The sequence below is a fragment of the Podarcis erhardii genome (assembly GCF_964252035.2).
Source record: "Podarcis erhardii genome assembly, chromosome: 12".
Lineage (NCBI taxonomy): Eukaryota > Metazoa > Chordata > Lepidosauria > Squamata > Lacertidae > Podarcis > Podarcis erhardii.
Window position 1 is genome coordinate 3330588 of NC_138513.1, and position 21051 is coordinate 3351638.

Consider the following 21051-nt stretch of genomic DNA (forward strand, 5'->3'; position numbering starts at 1 on the left):
ACTCAGGCTGGTAGCTTCGAGAACACTGTCCAACCAGTACAATAGCTTTGTAAACAAGCCTTTTGGTTTCTCTGCGCAAGTCCTGGTCCTCAAACACTCTGCACTTCTCGGGAGAAAGCCACACTCTCAGAACTCAGGCGATGCTGGATTTCAACATCAATGTCGGCCCTTGTGGAAAGAGAAATGATCAACATTTTCCAACGGTACACCATTGAGTTGGATATGTGGCCAGAGATTATCACCTAGGCAGAGGGGCTGCTGAGTATGTGGGCTCATGCTTTCAGGACTATAGCTGTCCCAAGCTCCCCCCCCCCCCTTGATAGCCTTTTCCTTTCTGAACAGAACAACATTGGAGTGGCGTAAATCCAACACTGGATTGATTTTATATGAATTTCTGAAGGTTTTCTGCCACAGGGGAAGGCAAATACTATGTAATCTTGAACAAGATTCAATGTAGAAAAACTGTGGTGGGTTTTATGGGGATATTTTTTTAAAAGATTATTTTTTATTAAAGATTTTGTTGATTTACAAAAGTGTCTCTCTATCATGTCCCCCCCCCCTGTAACATTTTTACAAATCATTTTCGTTTGTTATGGGGATATTTATAAAATTGAATGGTGTCAGTTTGGGGCATGGTCTGGGCGTTTAACTTGAAACAGCCCCCCTCATAAATTCCGATAACAGGAGATGGGGGGGTCTTTCTCTTGAATTGCTGCTGCTTTCTTACACCTGAGTGCTTTGTGGTTGGGGAACTTTGTGTAGTTTTGCCGGCCCCACAACTGAGTGTTTGTGTGGTTTGTTTTTTTTAAAAAAATAAATAAATTAAAAAATAAGGCCCACAGCTGGTGTTCTTTATGTTCTGCAGCTAAAAGAAACAGGAACAATCATCAGTGGGGATCATTAGACAGGAAGGGATGCATTGCTTCACCTTTGAAGTTGCAGAAATCCCCCCACAAAAAAATCTGGACTGTTGCAATTTCCTTTTTGAGCAGAGGAAAGAGAAAATTGGGAAATTCCTTCCGAAGATGCTCTGCTGGCTCGGTGACGCCTTGACTGGCACGCATATCTTGTGAGAGGGCCGGGGGGGGGGGTATCAGTTGGGAAACTCCCCTCGAGGGCTTTCCCAGGGACTTACGAAACCCTCTCCCCACCCAGAGAACCTCAGCATTTAAGTAGCATTTTAAAAGGACCTTCTTTGGGGACCAAATCAGAGAGCCAAGCTGCCCTCAAGATGATGAGCTGTCTTTGGAGAATCATATTCGTCCTTGGCTTTTCTGCAGCTGCTGTTGCTCCGGCCCCTGAGCAAGTGGAGCTGAGCTACGAGGAAGCCGTTTCCTTAACCGCTGAACTCTACAGCCAAACTGCAGATGTGGCATTTGCCTTCCGGCTCCTGGAAGCCAAGCCACAGCCAGAATGGGTAAGTGAGTGGCCGGATTTGCTGTGCTGTGCAGAGTGCTGTCCTCTGAACAGCGGTTGACTTGGGACCTTGTGTGATTTGGGGCCAACCGGTGCCTCCCTGCCTCGGTTTTCTTCTGTAAAATGGGCCCGTTAACTATACTCTGGTATATTCTAAAAAGGTAAAGGGACCCTTGACCGTTAGGTCCAGTCGTGGCCGACTCTGGGGTTGCGGCGCTCATCTCGCTTTATTGGCCGAGGGAGCCGGCATACAGCTTCCGGGTCATGTTGCCAGCATGACTAAGCCGCTTCTGGCGAACCAGAGCAGCGCACGGAAACGCCGTTTACCTTCCCGCTGGAGCGGTACCTATTTATCTACTTGCACTTTGATGTGCTTTTCAACTGCTATGTTGGCAGGAGCAGGGACTGAGCAACGGGAGATCACCCCGTTGCAGGGATTCGAACCGCTGACCTTCTGATCGGCAAGTCCTAGGCTCTGTGGTTTAACCCACAGCGCCACCCGCGTCCCTCTGGTATATTCTACACTGGATTATTGCAATGCTCGCCAGTGCTCATGTATACGTTTCTGTGTGTGTATGATTTTAATAGCATCAAAAAGGACCAAACGTAGGCTTTATTTCACCCGGGTGAAAGACCCAAAAAAAACAACTAGCGACCCCCCCGGCAGGTAAGTCTCTGGCATCAAATCCCACAAATTCTGTATAGCATACAACCTAAAGTTGTTCTAGTTCATTTCGTAAAATTTATATACTGCCCGACTGTAGAAAACATCAGTGCTGTTTATAGAAAGAATAAAACAGCAAGATCAATTCCTCAAAACATTTAAAACAATTATTTATTTAGTTTTCTTTTGGGGGGAAAAACAGCCATAAACTACAAAACACACCAGCAGTTTAAATTTCTGGGCTGGGCTGTAGTGAGTCAAAATGGGCACATACTTTGCATCGAGCTGCTTCCATGCAAACAATTAATAATAATAAAATGCAAGGCACTTGTCTAAGTTTTATCGGAAGCCAATTCCCACAGTGGTTCTGAAGCAGAGCTGTTCCACTTGGCACCGACTCAGCTCCAAAATTAAAAAGAGCTTCAAAGAGCTGTTGAGCAGAGCGGCCGGCTGTGATGCTCAGAAATTAATCCCTGCCGGGGACTGGAAAGATGGAGCTGTTCCCAGAATTCACGGTTATCTCCCTGGGAATGTCCGCCTTCTTCTTAGGACCCCCGGAGCGAAGAGCCTCAGGATCTGGAATTCACTGTGAAAGAGACGACGTGCTCCGCTGCTGAGCTGCTGACCGTGGCCGACTGTGACTTCAAGGAAGATGGGGTAAGCAGCCCCACGTATTTCCCCTATAGCTGTTGTTGTTTAGTCGTTTAGTCGTGTCCGCCTCTTCGTGACCCCCTGGACCAGAGCACGCCAGGCACTCCTGTCTTCCACTGCCTCTCACAGTTTGGTCAAACTCACGCTGGTAGCTTCGAGAACACTGTCCTACCATCCAGTGAGCACTCAGGGCTGATTTCCCTAAGAATGGATAGGTTTGATCTTCTTGCAGTCCATGGGACTCTCAAGAGTCTCCTCCAGCACCACAATTCAAAAGCATCAATTCTTCGGCGATCAGCCTTCTTTATGGTCCAGCTCTCACTTCCATACATCACTACTGGGAAAACCATAGCTTTTACCATACGGACCTTTGTCGGCAAGGTGATGTCTCTGCTTTTTAAGATGCGGTGTCTAGGTTTGTCATTGCTTTTCTCCCAAGAAGCAGGCGTCTTTTAATTTCGTGGCTGCTGTCACCATCTGCAGTGATCATGGAGCCCAAGAAAGTAAAATCTCTCACTGCCTCCATTTATTCCCCTTCTATTTGCCAGGAGGTGATGGGACCAGTGGCCATGATCTTTGTTTTTTTAATGTTGAGCTTCGGACCATATTTTGCGCTCACCTCTTTCACCCTCATTAAAAGGTTCTTTAATTCCTCCTCACTTTCTGCCATCAAGGTTGTGTCATCTGCATATCTGAGGTTGTTGATATTTCTTCCAGCAATCTTAATTCTGGCTAGGGATTCATCCAGCCCAGCCTTTCGCATGATGAATTCTGCATATAAGTTAAATAAGCAGGGAGACAAAATACAGCCTTGTCGTACTCCTTTCCCAATTTTGAACCAGTCAGTTTGTTGTCCTATTATTATTATTATTAATTGAATATATTGAATTTCCGCAGGTGTTGAAGGAGTGTTCCGCAACATTCTCCATCCAGCAGCAGATTCCTGTCCAGCTCAGTTGTGACCCTGTGGGTCAGAAGAAGGCAAGTTTACCTCAGGAGTAAATGTGGGGTTGATTTTTTCTCCTAAGTGCCCAGAGGCGCAAAAGTGGAAATTTAGCGCATGGATGAAAAACCTTAGATCTGTATAATAATAATAATAATCATAATCATAATCATAAATTTTTATTTATATCCCGCCCTCCCCAACCGAAGCCGGGCTCAGAGCGGCTAACAACAGAAAAAGTAACACAGTTTACATAAAATCACAATCAATTAACTGGAATACATTCTAAAATCAATTCAGAATCAAATCAATTCAGAATCAAATTAATGGAAACCATTGGGCTAGAGTTCTATGAGGATTATTCATGGATGTCAATAGGAAGCACAGTACTGGGAAAGCCTTCTTTGCCAACCTGTCTCCCATATATATTTTAGACTACAACTCCCATCAGCGCCAGTCACTGCATGATGATGATGATTTATTATTAAAGGACCCCTGACCATTAGGTCCAGTCGTGGCCAACTCTGGGGTTGCAGCGCTCATCTCGCTTTACTGGCCGAGGGAGCCAGTGTACAGCTTCCGGGTCATGTGGCCAGCATGACTAAGCCGCTTCTGGCGAACCAGAGCAGCGCACGGAAACGCCGTTTACCTTCCCGCTGGAGTGGTACCTATTTATCTACTTGCACTTTGACGTGCTTTCGAACTGCTAGGTGGGCAGGAGCAGGGACCGAGCAACGGGAGCTCACCCCGTCGCGGAGATTCGAACCGCCGACCTTCTGATCAGCAAGCCCTAGGAGCTGTGGTTCAACCAACAGCGCTACCCACGTCCCTCTTCGAGAACCAATAATAATAATAATAATAATAATAATAATAATAATAATAATAATTTATTATTTATACCCTGCCCATCTGGCTGAGTTTCCCCAGCCACTCTGCGCAGCTCCCAATTGAGTGTTAAAAACAATACAGCATAAATATTAAAAACTTCCCTAAACAGGGCTGCCTTCAGATGTTTTTTAAAGATAAGATAGTTGTTTATTTCCTTGACATCTGAAGGGAGGGCGTTCCACAGGGCGGGCGCCACCACCAAGAAGGCCCTCTGTCTGGTTCCCTGTAACCTCACTTCTCACAATGTGGGAACCGCCAGAAGGCCCTCGGCGCTGGACCTCAGTGTCCGGGCTGAACGATGGGGGTGGAGACGCTCCTTCAGATATACTGGACCGAGGCCGTTTAGGGCTTTCAAGGTCAACACCAACACTTTGAATTGTGCTTGGAAATGTACTAGGAGCCAATGCAGATCTCAGGACCAATAATGATAATTTATAATATATACCAAGGTACCACTGTACTAACTCTGCTTCTCTTCTTCCTCTAGCGGATTCGTGCCAGAAGGGGTGTGATTCGTAATTTAGTCAAGAAAGTCAAGAAGAAGTTCAGGAAGCATCCGTCGGGAAGTTTCTCTGTGATTGCCCACGCGGGAGGTTGGCGACACCGTGGACGGATTGCGTGAGAAGATGGGCATGTTGCCACCCAAGGGAGAAGACGCCATTGTTGCTGCGGGTATTTTAACAGAGCCTGACAAAGACTTTCCCGCTTTAGGAACGATGCAAGGCAGGATCCGGCCGCTTGCCTGCCAAGCGTTTTCTTCTGCTGAATGCTGAACAGCCCTTTCAGATCCTGCCTTCGATTTCCCACCTGCTTGTAATATGTTCAGAATAAATTATTGCGATGTTTGAATCCTGCTGTTCCTCCTCACTACTCATTTTCACGAGAGCAGCCTGTCTTTTGCAAAAAATATATATATCATAGAATCATAGAGTTGGAAGTCATCTAGTCCAGTGTTTCCCACTTGATTCTCTAGCTGGTTTTTGGACTACAATTCCCATCATCCCTGGCCACTGGTCTTGCTAGGTAGGGATGATGGGAGTTGTAGTTCAAAAAACAGCTAGAGACCCAAGGTTGGGAAACACTGATCTAGTCCATAGCTGTCAAGGTTTCGCTTTTTTTAAGGGAAATTCCCTTATTTTGAATAGGATTCCTCGCAAGAAAAGGGAAAAGTTGACAGCTATGATCTAGTCCAGCCTCCTTCGAATCAGTGGCGTAGCGTGGGGAGTGCAGGGGGGGCCGACCGCACCCGGCGCAACATCTGGGGGTTAGGGTTAGGGGGCGCAAACCCACGGGTTAGGGGGCGCAAATCCATGGGTTAGGGGGTACAAATTACTTGCCTTGCCCCGGGTGCTGACAACCCATGCTACACCACTGCTTCGAATGGAGGAATCTCAGCTAAAACATCCATGGTAGATGGCCATCCAACCTCTGCTTAAAAATAGGGTTGCAATATTTTCGGAAATTCACAGACACAGCCCGTTTTCAGCCCTTGTAAGCTGAAATGTTGGGGAAAACTCACAACCTCCTGAAGAACTCTGTTCCACTACTGAATTGTTGTTACTATCAGAAAGTTCTTACTGGCGTTGAGTTGGAATCTCCTTCCCTGTAATTTGAAGTCATGGGTTCGAGTCCTGCCCTCCGGAACAGGAAAAAACAAGCTTGTTCCCTCTTCCATGTGACATCCCTTAAGATATTTGAAGATGGCCTATTAAACAATTTTGGAACGAAATATATGAAGAAATCAAAAAGATGTTTAAAATATCTTTTAGTAAGAAACCCTGAGGCATAATCACAAACGATATTCCTGACCATCAAAGGAAAGTATTTATCTATGCGACAATAGCTGCCAGGATGCTCACAGCAAAATATTGGAAAGGGAGAAAAATTCCATCAATGAAAGAATGGCAAATTAAATTTTGTGAATATATAAATCTGGCAAGACTCACAGCATTCATAAGGGGACAATCGGACCAAAAATTATTGAAAGAATGGGGATGTTCTAAAGAGTATATGAAAAAACATTGTTCTGGAGTAAGCATATCTGCATGTAACGAATGAAGCATTGCAGGGTTAAAGAAAGAGGAAAATGGTGCAAAAAGTATAAAGACAGAAAGTATAAAGCGCTGCTTTCCCCCACCGCCAGCCTCAAAGAGCAGACTCTCCTGGCTTCAGCGGAAGCAACGCGAAGCCTCTGGAGCGCAGGCTTCGGAGGCTCTGCGTTGCTATCGCTGAAGCCAAGGAGCCTGCATTCGCCCCATAAGACGCACACACATTTCCCATTCACTTTTGGAGGGGGAAAAGTGCGTCTTATAGGGCGAAAAATACGGTAATATTTGGGTGGCTGTTGTGGCATACAAAAATAATTTAACCTCTTTCTTGGGCTTAACCCAACATTTTATTGTCATGGGGAATTTTTTTTGCCATAGGTCTTTGGGTCCCGTCGACCGTGTGCATTTTAACCGCAGACTTGCTCATTTTATAACCAGTGCGCCTGACGTATCCAGGCCAATTTTACCCTGCCTCCCTATTCATGTGGAATTTGTCAAAGTATTTATAGTACTTACAAAACTCATTACAGCAAGAACACCAACCGTCTGGTTGTGGGATATTGCTTCACAAGCTCTAAAAACATTGTCACCTAAGCAATGTCAGATACAACTGAATATTTTTTAATTGCTCTGATGATAAAGTCCATTGTGGCAAGAATCTGTGGGAAGTTTGCATTTTGCCACTGAGCAGGTCAATGAAATGTTGGTTTGTTGCCAGACCCAGTCTTGGATCATTACTGACACACAGGGCAATGGTATTATTTCTTATTTCAACTAAGCAAACCACATAACCCTTGGATTAACTATTAACTAATCCTGGCAACGGGTTTGGTGTTGGTTTGCCACAAGGTAGTTGGGGTCATGAAGAGTTGGACACGACTAAACAACTAAACAACAACAACAGTTGCAAAAGGTCTGTATAGGCCTTTAAAACTAATCATGCTTGGATATAATATTAAAAGGCAGAGACATCACCTTGCCAACAAAGGTCCGTATAGTTAAAGCTATGGTTTTCCCAGTTGTGATGTGTGGAAGTGAGAGCTGGACCATAAAGAAGGCTGATCGCCGAAGAATGGATGTTTTTGAATTATGGTGCTGGAGGAGACTCTTGAGAGTCCCATGGACTGCAAGAAGATCAAACCTATCCATTCTGAAGGAAATCAGCCCTGAGTGCTCACTGGAAGGACAGATCCTAAAGCTGAGGCTCCAAGACTTGGGCCACCTCCTGAGAAGAGAAGACTCCCTGGAAAAGACCCTGATGCTGGGAAAGATGGAGGGCACAAGGAGAAGGGGACGGCAGAGGACGAGATGGTGGGACAGTGTTCTCGAAGCTACCAGCATGAGTTTGACCAAACTGCGGGAGGCAGTGGAAGACAGGAGTGCCTGGCGTGCTCTGGTCCAGGGGGTCACGAAGAGGCGGACACGACTAAACGACTAAACAGCAACAGTTGCAAAAGGTGTTTTATTATTACTATTCCTTTTTATTGAAGGTGACTATTGCTATGAGTGACTATTGCTGATAACCTCTGATGGACCCTGCAAACTGAGTTGTAATAGTCACTCAAAGCAATTTATGGGCAATTTGCAGCAAAACATCATCGGATCTGCCACAGGAGACCACATTAAAATGTAAAATTTGAGGCTTTCTGATGCACGGTTGCAGGTGTTGATGCAGTGTTACAAGACACCAGTGAAACCCAAAGTTGTAAAAAGTATTTATTGCACTAAGATTAAAAGCAGGCACTATTTCAGGCCACAACCCATGAGATTCAAGTTGGGAAAACCCTGGTCTATGAGAACCAGAATGACTGTCAAACCCTTTACGGTAGTGTTCGAAAAATGCAACATTTAAAACACACAGACACCTCTCAGTCACATCCTAGAATACTAATAATATTTGGATAGCACAAGTCTACAGTAATATTCCACCAGCCAAATGAGTTTAGAAAATCAATGCTTTTCAAAATTTTATTTGATATTTTATTAAAATAATTTCACTTATAAAAAAAGCGGTGAAAAGGGGGGGAAAGTGAACAAATATAAAAATAATTAATAATTTCAGTTACGTTTCCACACATTAGTATACAAATGTATAGTAGTATTATCCCGATACAATTTCCTCTATCCATAAGCTCGTATATTCTGCATAAAGTCACTCCAAATGTCATTCTATTTATCCAGAGAAAGTCTGCGTCTATAAACGGTCCGTTTGTTCATTGCTAATAGGTAAAGGGACCCCTGATCATTAGGTCCAGTCATGGCCGACTCTGGGGTTGCGGCGCTCACCTTGCTTTACTGGCCGAGGGAGCCGGCGTACAGCTTCCGGGTCATGTGGCCAGCATGACTAAGCCGCTTCTGGCGAACCAGAGCAGCGAACGGAAACGCCATTTACCTTCCTGCCGGAGCAGTACCAATTTATCTACTTGCACTTTGACGTGCTTTCGAACTGCTAGGTTGGCAGGAGCAGGGACCAAGCAACGGGAGCTCACCCCGTCGCGGGGATTCGAACCACCGACCTTCTGATTGGCAAGTCCTAGGCTCTGTGGTTTAACCCACAGCGCCACCCATGTCCCGCATTCCAAGTATCATTCTATTTATCCAAAGAAAGTCTGCGTCTATAAGCGGTCCGTTTGTATGTTGCTAACAGGCAGCACAGTGGTACCTCGGGTTACAGACGCTTCAGGTTTCAGATTCCGCTAACCCAGAAATATTACCTCAGGTTAAGAACTTTGCTTCAGGATGAGAACAGAAATCGTGCTCCGGTGGCGCGGTGGCAGCAGGAGGCCCCATTAGCTAAAGTGGTGCTTCAGGTTAAGAACAGTTTCAGGTTAAGAACGGACCTCTGAAACGAATTAAGTACTTAACCCAAGGTACCACTGCATTTAAAACACAAAGAAACCTCAGTGGCATCCTAGAATAATAACAATATTTGGATAGCACAAGTCTACAGTAATATTCTATGAGCCGAATGAGTTCGGAAAATCAAATGTCCATGGGACCAAAGAGATTTCGGAAAGGTCCCAACTCCAAAAGCGACAAGGGGTGCCTCTACTCTTCTTCAGGGGCTGTCAGAGCTGCAGTAGAAAAGGAAGATGGGAAATACTGCTCCACAAATATTCTGGGCTGGGCGGCCTCCATTACTTGGGGTCTGGCGTTCCTGCTGTTGGGGTTGTTTGCCTGCAAAGGAAGAACGAGAGGAAGAGTCAGCAGAGATCTTCTTCCACTTCCGTTCGGCGATAAAAAACACAAACAAAACAGGCAGCACAGGGATGCAATCGAAGCATCCGACATGTTCAAACCCTCCAGCATTTCTCCAAGAAAAATAGGGACGTCCTAAGGGAAAGAGGGACATTCCGGGATCAACTCAGAAACTGGGACTGGGCTTCTTCAGGTCAAATCCCGGACTGTTCCTGGTAAATAGGGGCACTCGGGAGGGTCTGTATGTTGTGAACCACCTTGAGATCTTTGGATGAAGAGCAGAAGAAAGAAAGAAAGAAAGAAAGAAAGAAAGAAAGAAAGAAAGAAAGAAAGAAAGAAAGAAAGAAAGAAAGATTCCAGATGTATGGCAACCCTAAATTAGCCTTGCACTCAACAACAACAACAAAAAATTAGCCTCACACTCCCAGTAAAACATTTTTGGTCCCAGTTCAGCCGGCAAACAGCTCACCTGCAACAGATGGCAATTCACAGACGTCAGCGGTGAATCTTGCATGAAGTTATGAACTGAGACCTCGGCAGAACAATCTCTGGTGGTCTGGAGAGGAGGAAAATGGGTCAGGATTCTTAGGATTCATCCTGAGCTTCTAGACCAGGCGTGGGCAACTCCCAAGAGACTGCGATCTACTCACAGAGTTAAAAACTGGTAGTGATCTACCCCCTTTTTTGGGGTTCAGGCCAAAGTTCTTGAGATTTTTTTAGAGATGAGGAAAGCCCAGTTTTGGGGGTTCAGGTCAAAGTTTTGAGCTTTTTAGGAAGGAGAAGGCCCATTTTTAGGGGATCAGGTCAAAGTTCTTGAGCTTTTTTTAGGGGAGCTTTTTGGGGGGGAGACAGTGATCTTCTGCCACAAACGTCCAGTGATCTACCGGTAGATCACAAACTACCTGTCGGACGTGCCTGTTCTGTGGGATGTGAAACAAAGAGCAGTCAAGTACAATATTCCTAGAGTGAACATGTTTGCACATGGGGAGGAACGTTTGTCCAGCCAGCAGGTAAACTTCCTGTTTCCTTCTGGGCTGGGACAGACTTCCTCTGCATGTGACTAGAGGTGGGTGTGGCCTCACCTGTGCAGGTAACGACAAAAGCACAGGGCAGGGCAGCCATCTCTCTCTCTTTGACTACATGCATCGAAGAAGCAACATCTGCTTAGCCAAAGATGCTCTCTTGGCCTCCAGCTAAGAGAGGACAAAGGGACTGTCTCCTTATGAGATAGTTTCCAGGTGTATGTTACTTTTCTAAGATAAGTCTGCCTTCTGGGATCCAATTGTGAACAGAATGTGAGTAAACTCTTTTTATACTTTTATAGAAGACTGTGCCGTGCCTTATCTTTTATGAGGGAATAAGGGGGAAATACCAGGTATTATAGAGGCTTTAGCGAGCCTGAGCAAACGCATCCACTGTGAGTTTAAAAAGGGGAATGTTACTCTGCTGATATTGTGGAACTTGTTAACACAAGTTGGATAAGGATATAATCAGGCAATATGTCCTCTCCTGCATCCCTGAACATTCCCACATGTTCTAGACCAAGGAGGGGGACCCAGAGGCAGAGCTAGCTGTTGGACTCCAACTCCCATCAGCCCTGGCAAATGTGGCCAATAGGGACAATGGGAGTTATACAGTGGTGCCTCGCAAGACGAAATGAATCCGTTCCGTGAGGCTCTTCGTATAGCTGTTTTTTTGTCTTGCGAAGCAAGCCCATTGACATCTTAGCGGATTAGCGCTATGAGCAGTTTAGTGGCTTTTAGCGGATCAGCTGATAAGCGGATTAGCGGCTTAGGAAAAGGGGGGGAGGGGAAAAAACCCGCAGGAACTCGCAAGATATTTCGTCTTGCAAAGCAAGCCCATAGGGAAATTCGTCTTGCGAAGCGCCTCCAAAACGGAAAACCCTTTCGTCTAGCGGGTTTTCCGTCTTGAGAGGCGTTCGTCTTGCGGGGCACCACTGTAGTTTAGCAACAACGGGCAGCATCTGGAGGCAGAACCACATACACCAAGTATTCGAACCAGAGCCCAACCCTGTCACTCACCCCATTTGGTTTGTATTTGCAGTCTCCAATCCTGTACTTGCCCGTTTTCTGACAGAGGGTCTCCTTGATGGTGAAGTCCATGCTGAAGTGAACCCCCCAGTCAAATCTCTATGGAGCAGAAAAATAAATAAATAAATAAATAAATAAATAAATAAATTGGAAGCAAGAAGAAATTCCGGCGAAAGAAGAACGGCAGATGAAATTAATGGACTAGGCAGAATTGGGCAAAATGACAGGAAGGATTCGAAACTTGTGGGACCAGAGATTTACAGAAGACTGTAAGAAGTATATGAATTATTTGAAGAGCGACTGTAATTGACAAATTACGCTAGTAGGACTACAAGGAGTTTTGTAAGGAGAAATATACGAAGTGTTACAAAGTAGAAAAAAGATAGAGATATTGGTTATGAGTTTGAAATGTAATAGGGAAAATGCATACTGAGAGATTAGATTGGAAAATTTTCAGACAGGATGGATGGAAGTCAAAAAAAATTGAATAAGATGTAAAAGTATGTTTAATTATTGTTGAATAATAATAATAATAATAATAATAATAATAATAATAATAATAATAATAAAATTTATACCCTGCCCTCAGGGCAGCTAACACCAAATATATAATACATTAAAAACACAAAATCAAATGATTAGTTTAAAATACAATTCGAACCACATTTAAAATCAAAATAAAATGAAGTGGGAACTCACAAATCATAACAGTAGGGGCAAGGAATTAAAAGTTCACCAGGCTCGGCCACCCATGCTGGTCCCATATGGGCCGATACAAAGACCCAAGGAGGCCACTTACATACAGGGTCCCATAGAAAAAAGGGGGTCAGACTGAACCCTGACCAAAGGCCAGGCGGAACAGCTCCGTCTTGCAGGCCCTGTGGAAAGATGTCAAATCCCGCAGGGCCCTGGTGTCTTGCGACAGAGCGTTCCACCAGATTGGGGGCCCCCAATAATATATTTGAGGGGGCTGGCCTCCCCCCAAAGTTGATGGCCATTGCCATTCAAGGAGTGTGTGATCGATTATGCAGGGTGAGGCTTATCTGACCCCCTCCCCCAATATTTTATTCAAGTTGGCATCCCTGGGTGAGAGGAACCAGCTGGGGGACCCCCAAGGGAAGAAGGTGTGACGTTAACATATGAGAGTGCTGGAGGTGAAATAGTTAAACAGGTTACCCAATCAGGACCCAGGGGGTGGAGTCAGAGGGACTATAAAACCAGCTCTGGAAGGAGTTCGTTGGGAGTTGGGTGGTTGGTTGGAGTGGGAGTGAATTGGGATAGCGTCTGTGGGGAGGTTGAGTTATATACAATATACGATATCTTTATTGTCATTGTCCCATGCAGAACAATGAAACTGAAAAACTACATAAAAAATTCAAAAACCCCTAAAAACCCCATTTTAAAATACACTATACTATAGAGACCCCTTATGCTGCGTTTAGAACCAGAATTGCATTTGTGTAGAAACTGTTTCTCAGGCAGCTAGTCCTAGTCTTTATAACCCTGTACCTTCTTCCAGAAGTCAGAAGCTAAAAGAAATAATTTCCGGGGTGCGCACTATCCTGCGCTATCTCTGCAGCTTTCTTATGGCACCTGGAAGCATAGATTTGATCCAAGGTGGGAAGAGGGCACCCAATTATTCTCTCCGCAGTATTTACAACCCTGGACAGCATTGTTTTTCCCCTGACCGTGCAGCTCCCAACCCACACACAGAGACCCTAAGTTAACACACTCTCCACAGTAGAATGGTTAAATGCCATCAACAGGTCTTTTGAGAGATTGTTTTTCCAGAGGATTCTCAGAAAATATAACCTCTGCTGTGCTCTCTTCATCAGGTCTTGGCTGTTTTCTCCCCAGGTTAGGTCATCTCTCAACTCCATTCCCAGAAATCGAAACACTGAGACCTGTTCCACGCACTTCCCCTCAATAATGAGTGGCTGAATATTCAATTTACCTTTCCTAAAGTCCACAATGATCTCTTTTGTTTTCTTTAAGTTAAGGAGTAAGTTGTTTTTCCTGCGCCACTCCCCCAATTGCTCAACTTCCTTCCTATAGGCCACCTCCCCCTCTCCAGCTGTGATTAAACCAACCACTGTTGTTTCATCTACAAACTTAATGATCTTATTACTGGGATATTTGGGGGCACAGTCAGATATATAGAGCGTATATAAAAACAGGCTCAACACGCACTCCTGTAGCATCCCCGTATTCGTGATGAGATCCGCAGAGACATGGGAACCCAACCTGACCCTTTGGGAACGGTTTGATAGAAAATCTAATATCTACCTGCACAAACATGGTGGAAGTCCCAGGTGTAATAATTTGGGCACCAATCTATGCGGAAGAATAGTATTAAATGCAGAACTAAAGTCTACAAATAACAGTCTCCCGTAGTTCCCTTGCTTCTCCAAGTGAGTCAGAACAGCATGTAAAGCCATTAGAATCATAGAATCATAGAATCCTAGAGTTGGAAGAGACCACAAGGGCCATCGAGTCCAACCCCCTGCCAAGCAGGAAACACCATCAGAGCACTCCTGACATATGGTTGTCAAGCCTCTGCTTAAAGACCTCCAAAGAAGGAGACTCCACCACACTCCTTGGCAGCAAATCCCACTGTCGAACAGCTCTTACTGCCAGGAAGTTCTTCCTAATGTTTAGGTGGAATCTTCTTTCTTGTAGTTTGGAACCATTGCTCCGTGTCCGCTTCTCTGGAGCAGCAGAAAACAACCTTTCTCCCTCCTCTATGTGACATCCTTCTATATATTTGAACATGGCTATCATATCACCCCTTAACCTCCTCTTCTCCAGGCTAAACATGCCCAGCTCCCTTAGCCGTTCCTCATAAGGCATCGTTTCCAGGCATTTGACTATTTTGGTTGCCCTCCTCTGGACACGTTCCAGTTTGTCAGTGTCCTTCTTGGACTGTGGTGCCCAGAACTGGACACAGTACTCCAGGTGAGCATCCTCTGTGGATCTCTTTGCCTTGTACGCAAACTGTTAAGGGTCAAGTCCCACTGGCAGACAAGATAAGATGCGCTTACTCACCTGTTTTCCGAAACATTTCATTATAATGGGTGTCAACGCCACAGGGCGAGAATTATTCAGACTGTTAGTGTAGTGAAATAAGCTGAGTCAGGAACAGTTAGGAGCTAGGAAGATGAGTAAATATCTGAGAGGTGGTTTAGTGAGTGAGAGCAGGTAGCGGAAGTTATAGGTCTGGATAGGCACGCCATGAATGTAATTGACCGATACCGTTTATGAAACCACACGCTTGTTAAACTGCAGTAAATAAACAGAAGTTTATGTTCCAGTTTAAACCCTGACTGGACACAGTATTGTCCCAGGTAGGGCCTGGGTGGTGGTGGTGAGATATAAAGTGGTGGCACAGGGATCAATAGACGGTGAAACGTCCGGGGACCCTGTATGATCGCCACAGAAGGCTCAGAGCCCGGGCAGTGGTGGTGCAATGACGACGAGGGGTCAGAGGGAGGAGGAGGAGAGGGGTGGGGAGAGGAGATATAGGAAGCTGAAGAGGGAGCCGGCTTTAGTGAGGAGGAAGAGTCTATGGAAGTTGTTTAGTCGTTTAGTTGTGTCCGACTCTTCGTGACCCCCTGGACCAGAGCACGCCAGGCACACCTGTCTTCCACTGCCTCCCGCAGTTTGGTCAAACTCATGCTGGTAGCTTCGAGAACACTATCCAACCATCTCGTCCTCTGTGGTCCCCTTCTCCTTGTGCCCTCCATCTTTCCCAGCATCAGGGTCTTTTCCAGGGAGTCTTCTCTTCTCATGAGGTGGCCAAAGTCTTGGAGCTTCAGCTTCAGGATCTGTCCTTCCAGTGAACACTCAGGGCTGATTTCCTTCAGAATGGAGAGGTTGGATCTTCTAGCAGTCCATGGGACTCTCAAGAGTCTCCTCCAGCACCAGAATTCAAAAGCATCCATTCTTCGGCAATCAGCCTTCTTTATGGTTCAGCTCTCACTTCCATACATCACTACCATACATCTCTGTGGCAGAGAGCAGTGCAAAAGCTGAGGCAGAAGAGGAGTCTGGCTGGTGAAGAAGCAAGCGTGTCTCTCTGTCCTGCTGCGACTAATTCCCCTCCTGCTTGGCCTCCCAAAACCAGGGGAGGCATGAAGAGGAAGATGCAAAGACAAGCATGCCGGAATAGTCTCAGATTGCTTGCAAAAGACCCGGGAAAGGAGAAGACTTAGGCAGCAGTGGAAAGGCAGAGTGTTTCTGTCTCCACAACTGCCTCACAGGGGCAAGACCTGCTGATGAAAATTTGCTGTGCTCATGAGTGTGATAGGAATTTTGAGGTCTTTGATATATGTTAAATATACATAAGTGTACCAACCAAGCACGTACATAGATCAGGACAGGAAGACCGACCTGGAACCATTTTTGATTCCCAAACTGACCAAACGTTTTCTCTACGAGGTCAAAGGAAAATGGAAAAGCCTCCCCATTGTCTCTTTCCTTCACAAATCCTGTCTTAAGGGTATGTCTGTGTTGGAATAGGGTGAGCCTGTGACCTGACTCAGGAACTAAGTATTTATCATTACTAAGTATTTATCTAAGTATTTGACCAAATACCAAGTATTTGACCAAACTGCGGGAGGCAGTGGAAGACAGGAGTGCCTGGCATGCTCTGGTCCAGGGGGTCACGAAGAGTCAGACATGACTAAACGACTAAACAACAACAACAACAACAACAAGTATTTATCATTACAAAAGACTGGCCAGGCTCCTCAGGCAATCAAATCAAGTGACCATCAGACAGGTAACCTGTCAGATGAGATAAACAAGTCACTCAGATTTCTGTTTTAGACCGCCTTTTCTGTGATGTAGGTATGATGTATCTGGGGGGTGGTCTTAGGTTACACCCCTTCTGTGATGTATGTATGATGTATGGAGGGGTGGTCTTGAGCTTGAGGGCAGGTAATTTAAAATGTCTATATAAGGCCTTGCAGACCATTTTTCTGGGTCCCTCCTCTCTCCAGCAGGTGAGGGGAACACCCTGTTGCAACAGATCCATAAAGATCAGGCTTACTAGCTGCTTTGCTTCTCAATATTCTCTGGTTGGCCTCTGTTGTTTTCTCCTACCAATAGGGAACCTATGTACAGTGGTGCCCCACAAGACGAACGCCTCGCAAGACGGAAAACCCGCTAGACAAAAGGGTTTTCCGTTTTGGAGGCGCTTCGCTAAACGAATTTCTCTATGGAGTTGCTTCGCAAGACAAAAAAATCTTGCGAGTTCCCGCGGTTTTTTTCCGCTTTTCTCGCCCTTTTCCTAAGCCGCTAAGCCACTTATCAGCTGATCCGCTGATAAGGCGCTTCTCAGCTGATCGCTAAAAGCCGCTAAACCGCTAATTGCGCTAATCCGCTAAGCTGTCAATGGGCTTGCTTTGCAAGACGAAAAAACCACTATACGAAGAGAATCGAGGAAGGGATTCTTTTCATTTTGCGAGGCACCACTGTAAGGACTCTATATGGGCTCTTGGATACCCTATAAGGGAAAAGGGCAGATTTTGTTTACAACATTAGGCCTGGCACTCCTGAGCAGATCCTGATTCTTCTAACAAAGAGTTAACTCCACTTTCTGTGTGTGATTTATTGCTGGCTCGCTCCTGACAGAGAGGCAGGTCTCTGCCTTCAAGGAGCTTGCAATCTACAGTCTTTCCCTCTACCTTTTTGGAGGGATGCAGGAAAAGTTCGGAAGCATTTTCTTGGTGATGCATAAGATGAACAAGAAAAGGACTTCTTCCCTCATTTGGGCCCCAGGCAGTCTTCCTCCATAATCTCCCCGTGTTTGGCAATAGGGAATGAGCGAGCTAGTGAGTCGCTGGAGCGCCAGGGAAATGGTTGCATTTTTGATCAAAGCAGCATAAACAAAGCGTTAACAGGAATTCAGTTGCTGCTGTTTGGGTGGAGTTACAGAGAGTTTAAGGGGGCGCTGTTTAAAGAGAAGGCAGGAAAAAGGCATGCGGCAATGTGAACGCTTATCAGATTTATCAGAGGATGAGAAAATCTGTCTGAATTTTAAGGTATGTTCAGATTAGCATCTTAAAATGCAATGAGGTTATTGCCCCTTCCCTCTACATTTGAAACCATTAATGTGCATTAGCTTTTTGGTTCCCGTCCTTAACCCTCCCTCCAACCCTTCCCCCGAAATCCTATTCCTTTTTAAACATTTTTTTCTTGTGACATAATCAGGAGTTCCTGCATCCCAGGGGGTTGGACTAGATGGCCGTCCCTTCCACTTCTCCAATTCTAGGATTCTATAATGACCATTACTAACACAAAGTTGTAGTAGCAGGACATTACACCATGCCAGATGCAAAGCAAACAAACAGTAAGTAATAAGAGGAAGAAATCGTGACACACCAAAATAAATCAAGGCATCCATATTTCCTGAGCTGGCATGGATGGTGACGTGGAACAGAAGAAATAAAATCCCACCAGATGACATAAAAGCTTTTTCGACCCTCCATCCCTCTGGAAACACACTGTTTATGTGTTACTGTTTCCGCCAACAGCCAATGTCTACAAGTTCTTATAGCACAAAGACAAATGTATACCCCCCCCACCAGTTTTTCCCTTGCTGGGATCCTAACATCCATGTCAAAAGTTCTTTAGAAAGACAAGCTTGCATGTTGTCCCTTGCACTTTCTGTTGTAGAGACAGGAAATTGCTTTGCAAAATATGCTTTGTTGGGAGAGATTTGCGCTATATGACGATGAAATTTCAGGATTATTATTATTGCAAAAAATGGATAACCGAAATTAAGACTGGAAGAATGAGAAACAAAGGAAATGTGCAAATAAGGAAAGATTGGCACTAAAGTGCTGAATTTTCATCTGGGGCACTGAAGGTATGATTGGAAAGATGAGCGTGGGAAGAACTATGGAGAAAGAACTGGAAATTTACGGCCTGTGAAATATTGAGGGAAAATCTAATCAAGATGTTTTATAGATGGTACTTAACACCTACCAAAATAGCTAAAATGTATAAGACAAAAACAAATTTGTGCTGGACGTGTGGTAAAACAGAGGGGACACTTACACATGTTTGGTGGACCTGTGAAAAAATCAAAAGCTTCTGAAATATAGTATATGATGAGCTTAAAAAAATGTTTAAGTATAACTTTTTGAAAAATACAGAAGCTTTTCTACTAGGGATAACGGACACAGGTATAGCAAGAGAAGATCAGAAAATATTCCTCTTTGCCACAGGAGAGGCAAGGATCCTAATTGCTAAAAACTGGGAAAAAAGAAATTGTGCCAACAAAAAGGGAATGGCAAGACAAACTGTTAGAGTATATTGAACTGGCTAGATTAAGAGAGGCAATTAGAGATCACACTAGACAAGAGTTTCAAAAAGCATGGGGAAAATGCGGAGAATACTTCACAAAACAGTGCCCTAAAATACATACCTGGACTTGTTTCAATTAATGTCTGCAGGAGACTTTGTGGATATTTAAGTTATAATTAGAAAAATCTTAATAATTATTCATAAAGGAAACAGCTTATAAGAAGTAAATAAGGCAGCCAGATACAGGATAAAGGAAGTCTTTTATTTGGTTGTTTGTATCGTTGTATGTTATGATTATTGTATTTCTGTATTGGAGGGGTGAGGGGTTTATGTTATGTTGTAAATAAAATTTCCAATACAAATTACCGTATTTTTTGCTCTATAAGACGCACCAGACCACAAGACGCACCTAGCTTTTGGAGGAGGAAAACAACAAGAAAAAAAAATTCTGAATCTCAGAAGCCAGAACAGCAAGAGGGATCGCTGCGCAGTGAAAGCAGCAATCCCTCTTGCTGTTCTGGCTTCTGGGATAGCTGCGCAGCCTGCATTCGCTCTGTAAGACGCACACACATTTCCCCTTTTAGGTGGGAAAAAGTGAGTCTTATAGAGCAAAAAATACGGCATTTTTTTTAAAAAAAATGAAAGATGAACAATGGAAATTAACTGAAAGTGACAGATCTGCCTATCCCTGAACAGAAGAACGTTTCAGGGAATCGAACCCTGCCATACTTACTGTTTTGCGCGTGCTTCTGATCTTCCACAGCCTGAAAACGGCTTGCCCGCCCGATTCCTGGTTGTATTCTTCGACAGCCATCCTGGCTACGTTTCGGGGGAGCAGCGCCGGGGGGGATTCTGAGCCCGGGAGTGTTGCTGCGGAGACTCCCAGGGCCCCCAATATCGCCCCTACCAGGAGGAGCTCCATAGCTGATCCTCTTTCGTGCCTGAGCAAAAGAATTCTGCTGCCCTGCTCTATACAGAGATAGAAGCCCCAGATCAAAAGCCAAACTGCGGGAGGACGTGAACTTGCTCAATCAACTTGGCAGAAAACTCCAGCCACCCACATCCTCCTAAAACCTAAACAGTGAATCCACTTGGGAACGTGCGTCGCTAAGCTAGGATAACATGCAAAGCTTTCGGTTTCTATAGGAGCAGATACAAGACAAAGCAGGGAGACAGCTTCCTTCTGTTCTTCAAGCCAATTTCTTGGAAAGGAATCTTTACGCAGCTGGATAAACATGGTACCCCCAAATTAATAAGGATATAGGGTACCGCTTGCAGGGAATCTGTTCCCTTCCTCGCTCAGCGAGAAAGATCCAATGTTGCAAGATCCAACACAAAGCAGTGGAGCTTGGGGTGGAGCTCAGAGCTGGGCCCCACAGTTTGGCAAAGGTAAAGGGACCCCTGACCATTAGGTCCAGTCGTGGCCGACTCTGGGGTTGCGGCGCTCATCTCGCTTTATTGGCCGAGGGAGCCGGTGTACAGCTTCCGGGTCATGTGGCCAGCATGACTAAGATGCTTCTGGCCAACCAGAGCAGCGCACAGAAACGCCGTTTACCTTCCCGCCGGAGTGGTACCTATTTATCTACTTGCACTTGGACGTGCTTTCGAACTGCTAGGTTGGCAGGAGCAGGGACGGAACAACGGGAGCTCACCCTGTAGCGGGGATTCGAACTGCCGATCTTCTGATCAGCAAGTCCTAGGCTCTGTGGTTTAACGCACAGTGCCACCCACGTCCCCCACAGCTTGGAGGGCCGACAAATAACCACATAGTGGCATCTAATGCAGCAAGCAGGAAACAGGCTGGCATGGGCATGCGAGGGGGCACCTGGGGCTTGCTGGCCACAGGGTACCTCCTTATTTGAAAAAATGTTTTATAGGCAG

At 45.2% G+C, this 21051-nt stretch overlaps 2 protein-coding genes across 2 annotated transcripts; one reads left to right on the top strand and one right to left on the bottom strand.

Annotated features, from left to right (window-relative positions):
• The first annotated feature begins 1219 nt into the window (after positions 1–1219).
• On the top strand, positions 1220–3748 carry LOC309326061 (cathelicidin-related peptide Oh-Cath-like). Its single transcript, XM_081834596.1, has 3 exons — positions 1220–1417; positions 2630–2737; positions 3629–3748. Exons 1-3 carry the CDS (start codon positions 1232–1234, stop codon positions 3731–3733), a joined length of 399 nt encoding a protein of 132 aa, XP_081690722.1. The 5' UTR covers positions 1220–1231; the 3' UTR covers positions 3734–3748.
• Positions 3749–8312: 4564 nt separating this feature from the next.
• On the bottom strand, positions 8313–20199 carry LOC309326053 (cathelicidin-4-like). The gene is made up of 4 exons (XM_081834589.1): positions 19904–20199; positions 11851–11958; positions 10278–10364; positions 8313–9787 (listed from the first exon to the last, which is right to left on the bottom strand). Exons 1-4 carry the CDS (start codon positions 20090–20092, stop codon positions 9659–9661), a joined length of 513 nt encoding a protein of 170 aa, XP_081690715.1. The 5' UTR covers positions 20093–20199; the 3' UTR covers positions 8313–9658.
• Between the last annotated feature and the right edge of the window lie 852 nt (positions 20200–21051).

Coding starts and splice junctions, on each gene's coding strand:
- LOC309326061 (XM_081834596.1), top strand. CDS start 1,232: ATGATGAGCTGTCTTTGGAGAATCATATTCGTCCTTGGCTTTTCTGCA. Junction 1,418..2,629: donor CCAAGCCACAGCCAGAATGG/GTAAGTGAGTGG, acceptor CCTTCTTCTTAG/GACCCCCGGAGCGAAGAGCC. Junction 2,738..3,628: donor GTGACTTCAAGGAAGATGGG/GTAAGCAGCCCC, acceptor GAATTTCCGCAG/GTGTTGAAGGAGTGTTCCGC.
- LOC309326053 (XM_081834589.1), bottom strand. CDS start 20,092: ATGGAGCTCCTCCTGGTAGGGGCGATATTGGGGGCCCTGGGAGTCTCC. Junction 10,365..11,850: donor GCAAATACAAACCAAATGGG/GTGAGTGACAGG, acceptor CCTCCTCTCCAG/ACCACCAGAGATTGTTCTGC. Junction 9,788..10,277: donor TGAATTGCCATCTGTTGCAG/GTGAGCTGTTTG, acceptor CTTCCTTTGCAG/GCAAACAACCCCAACAGCAG.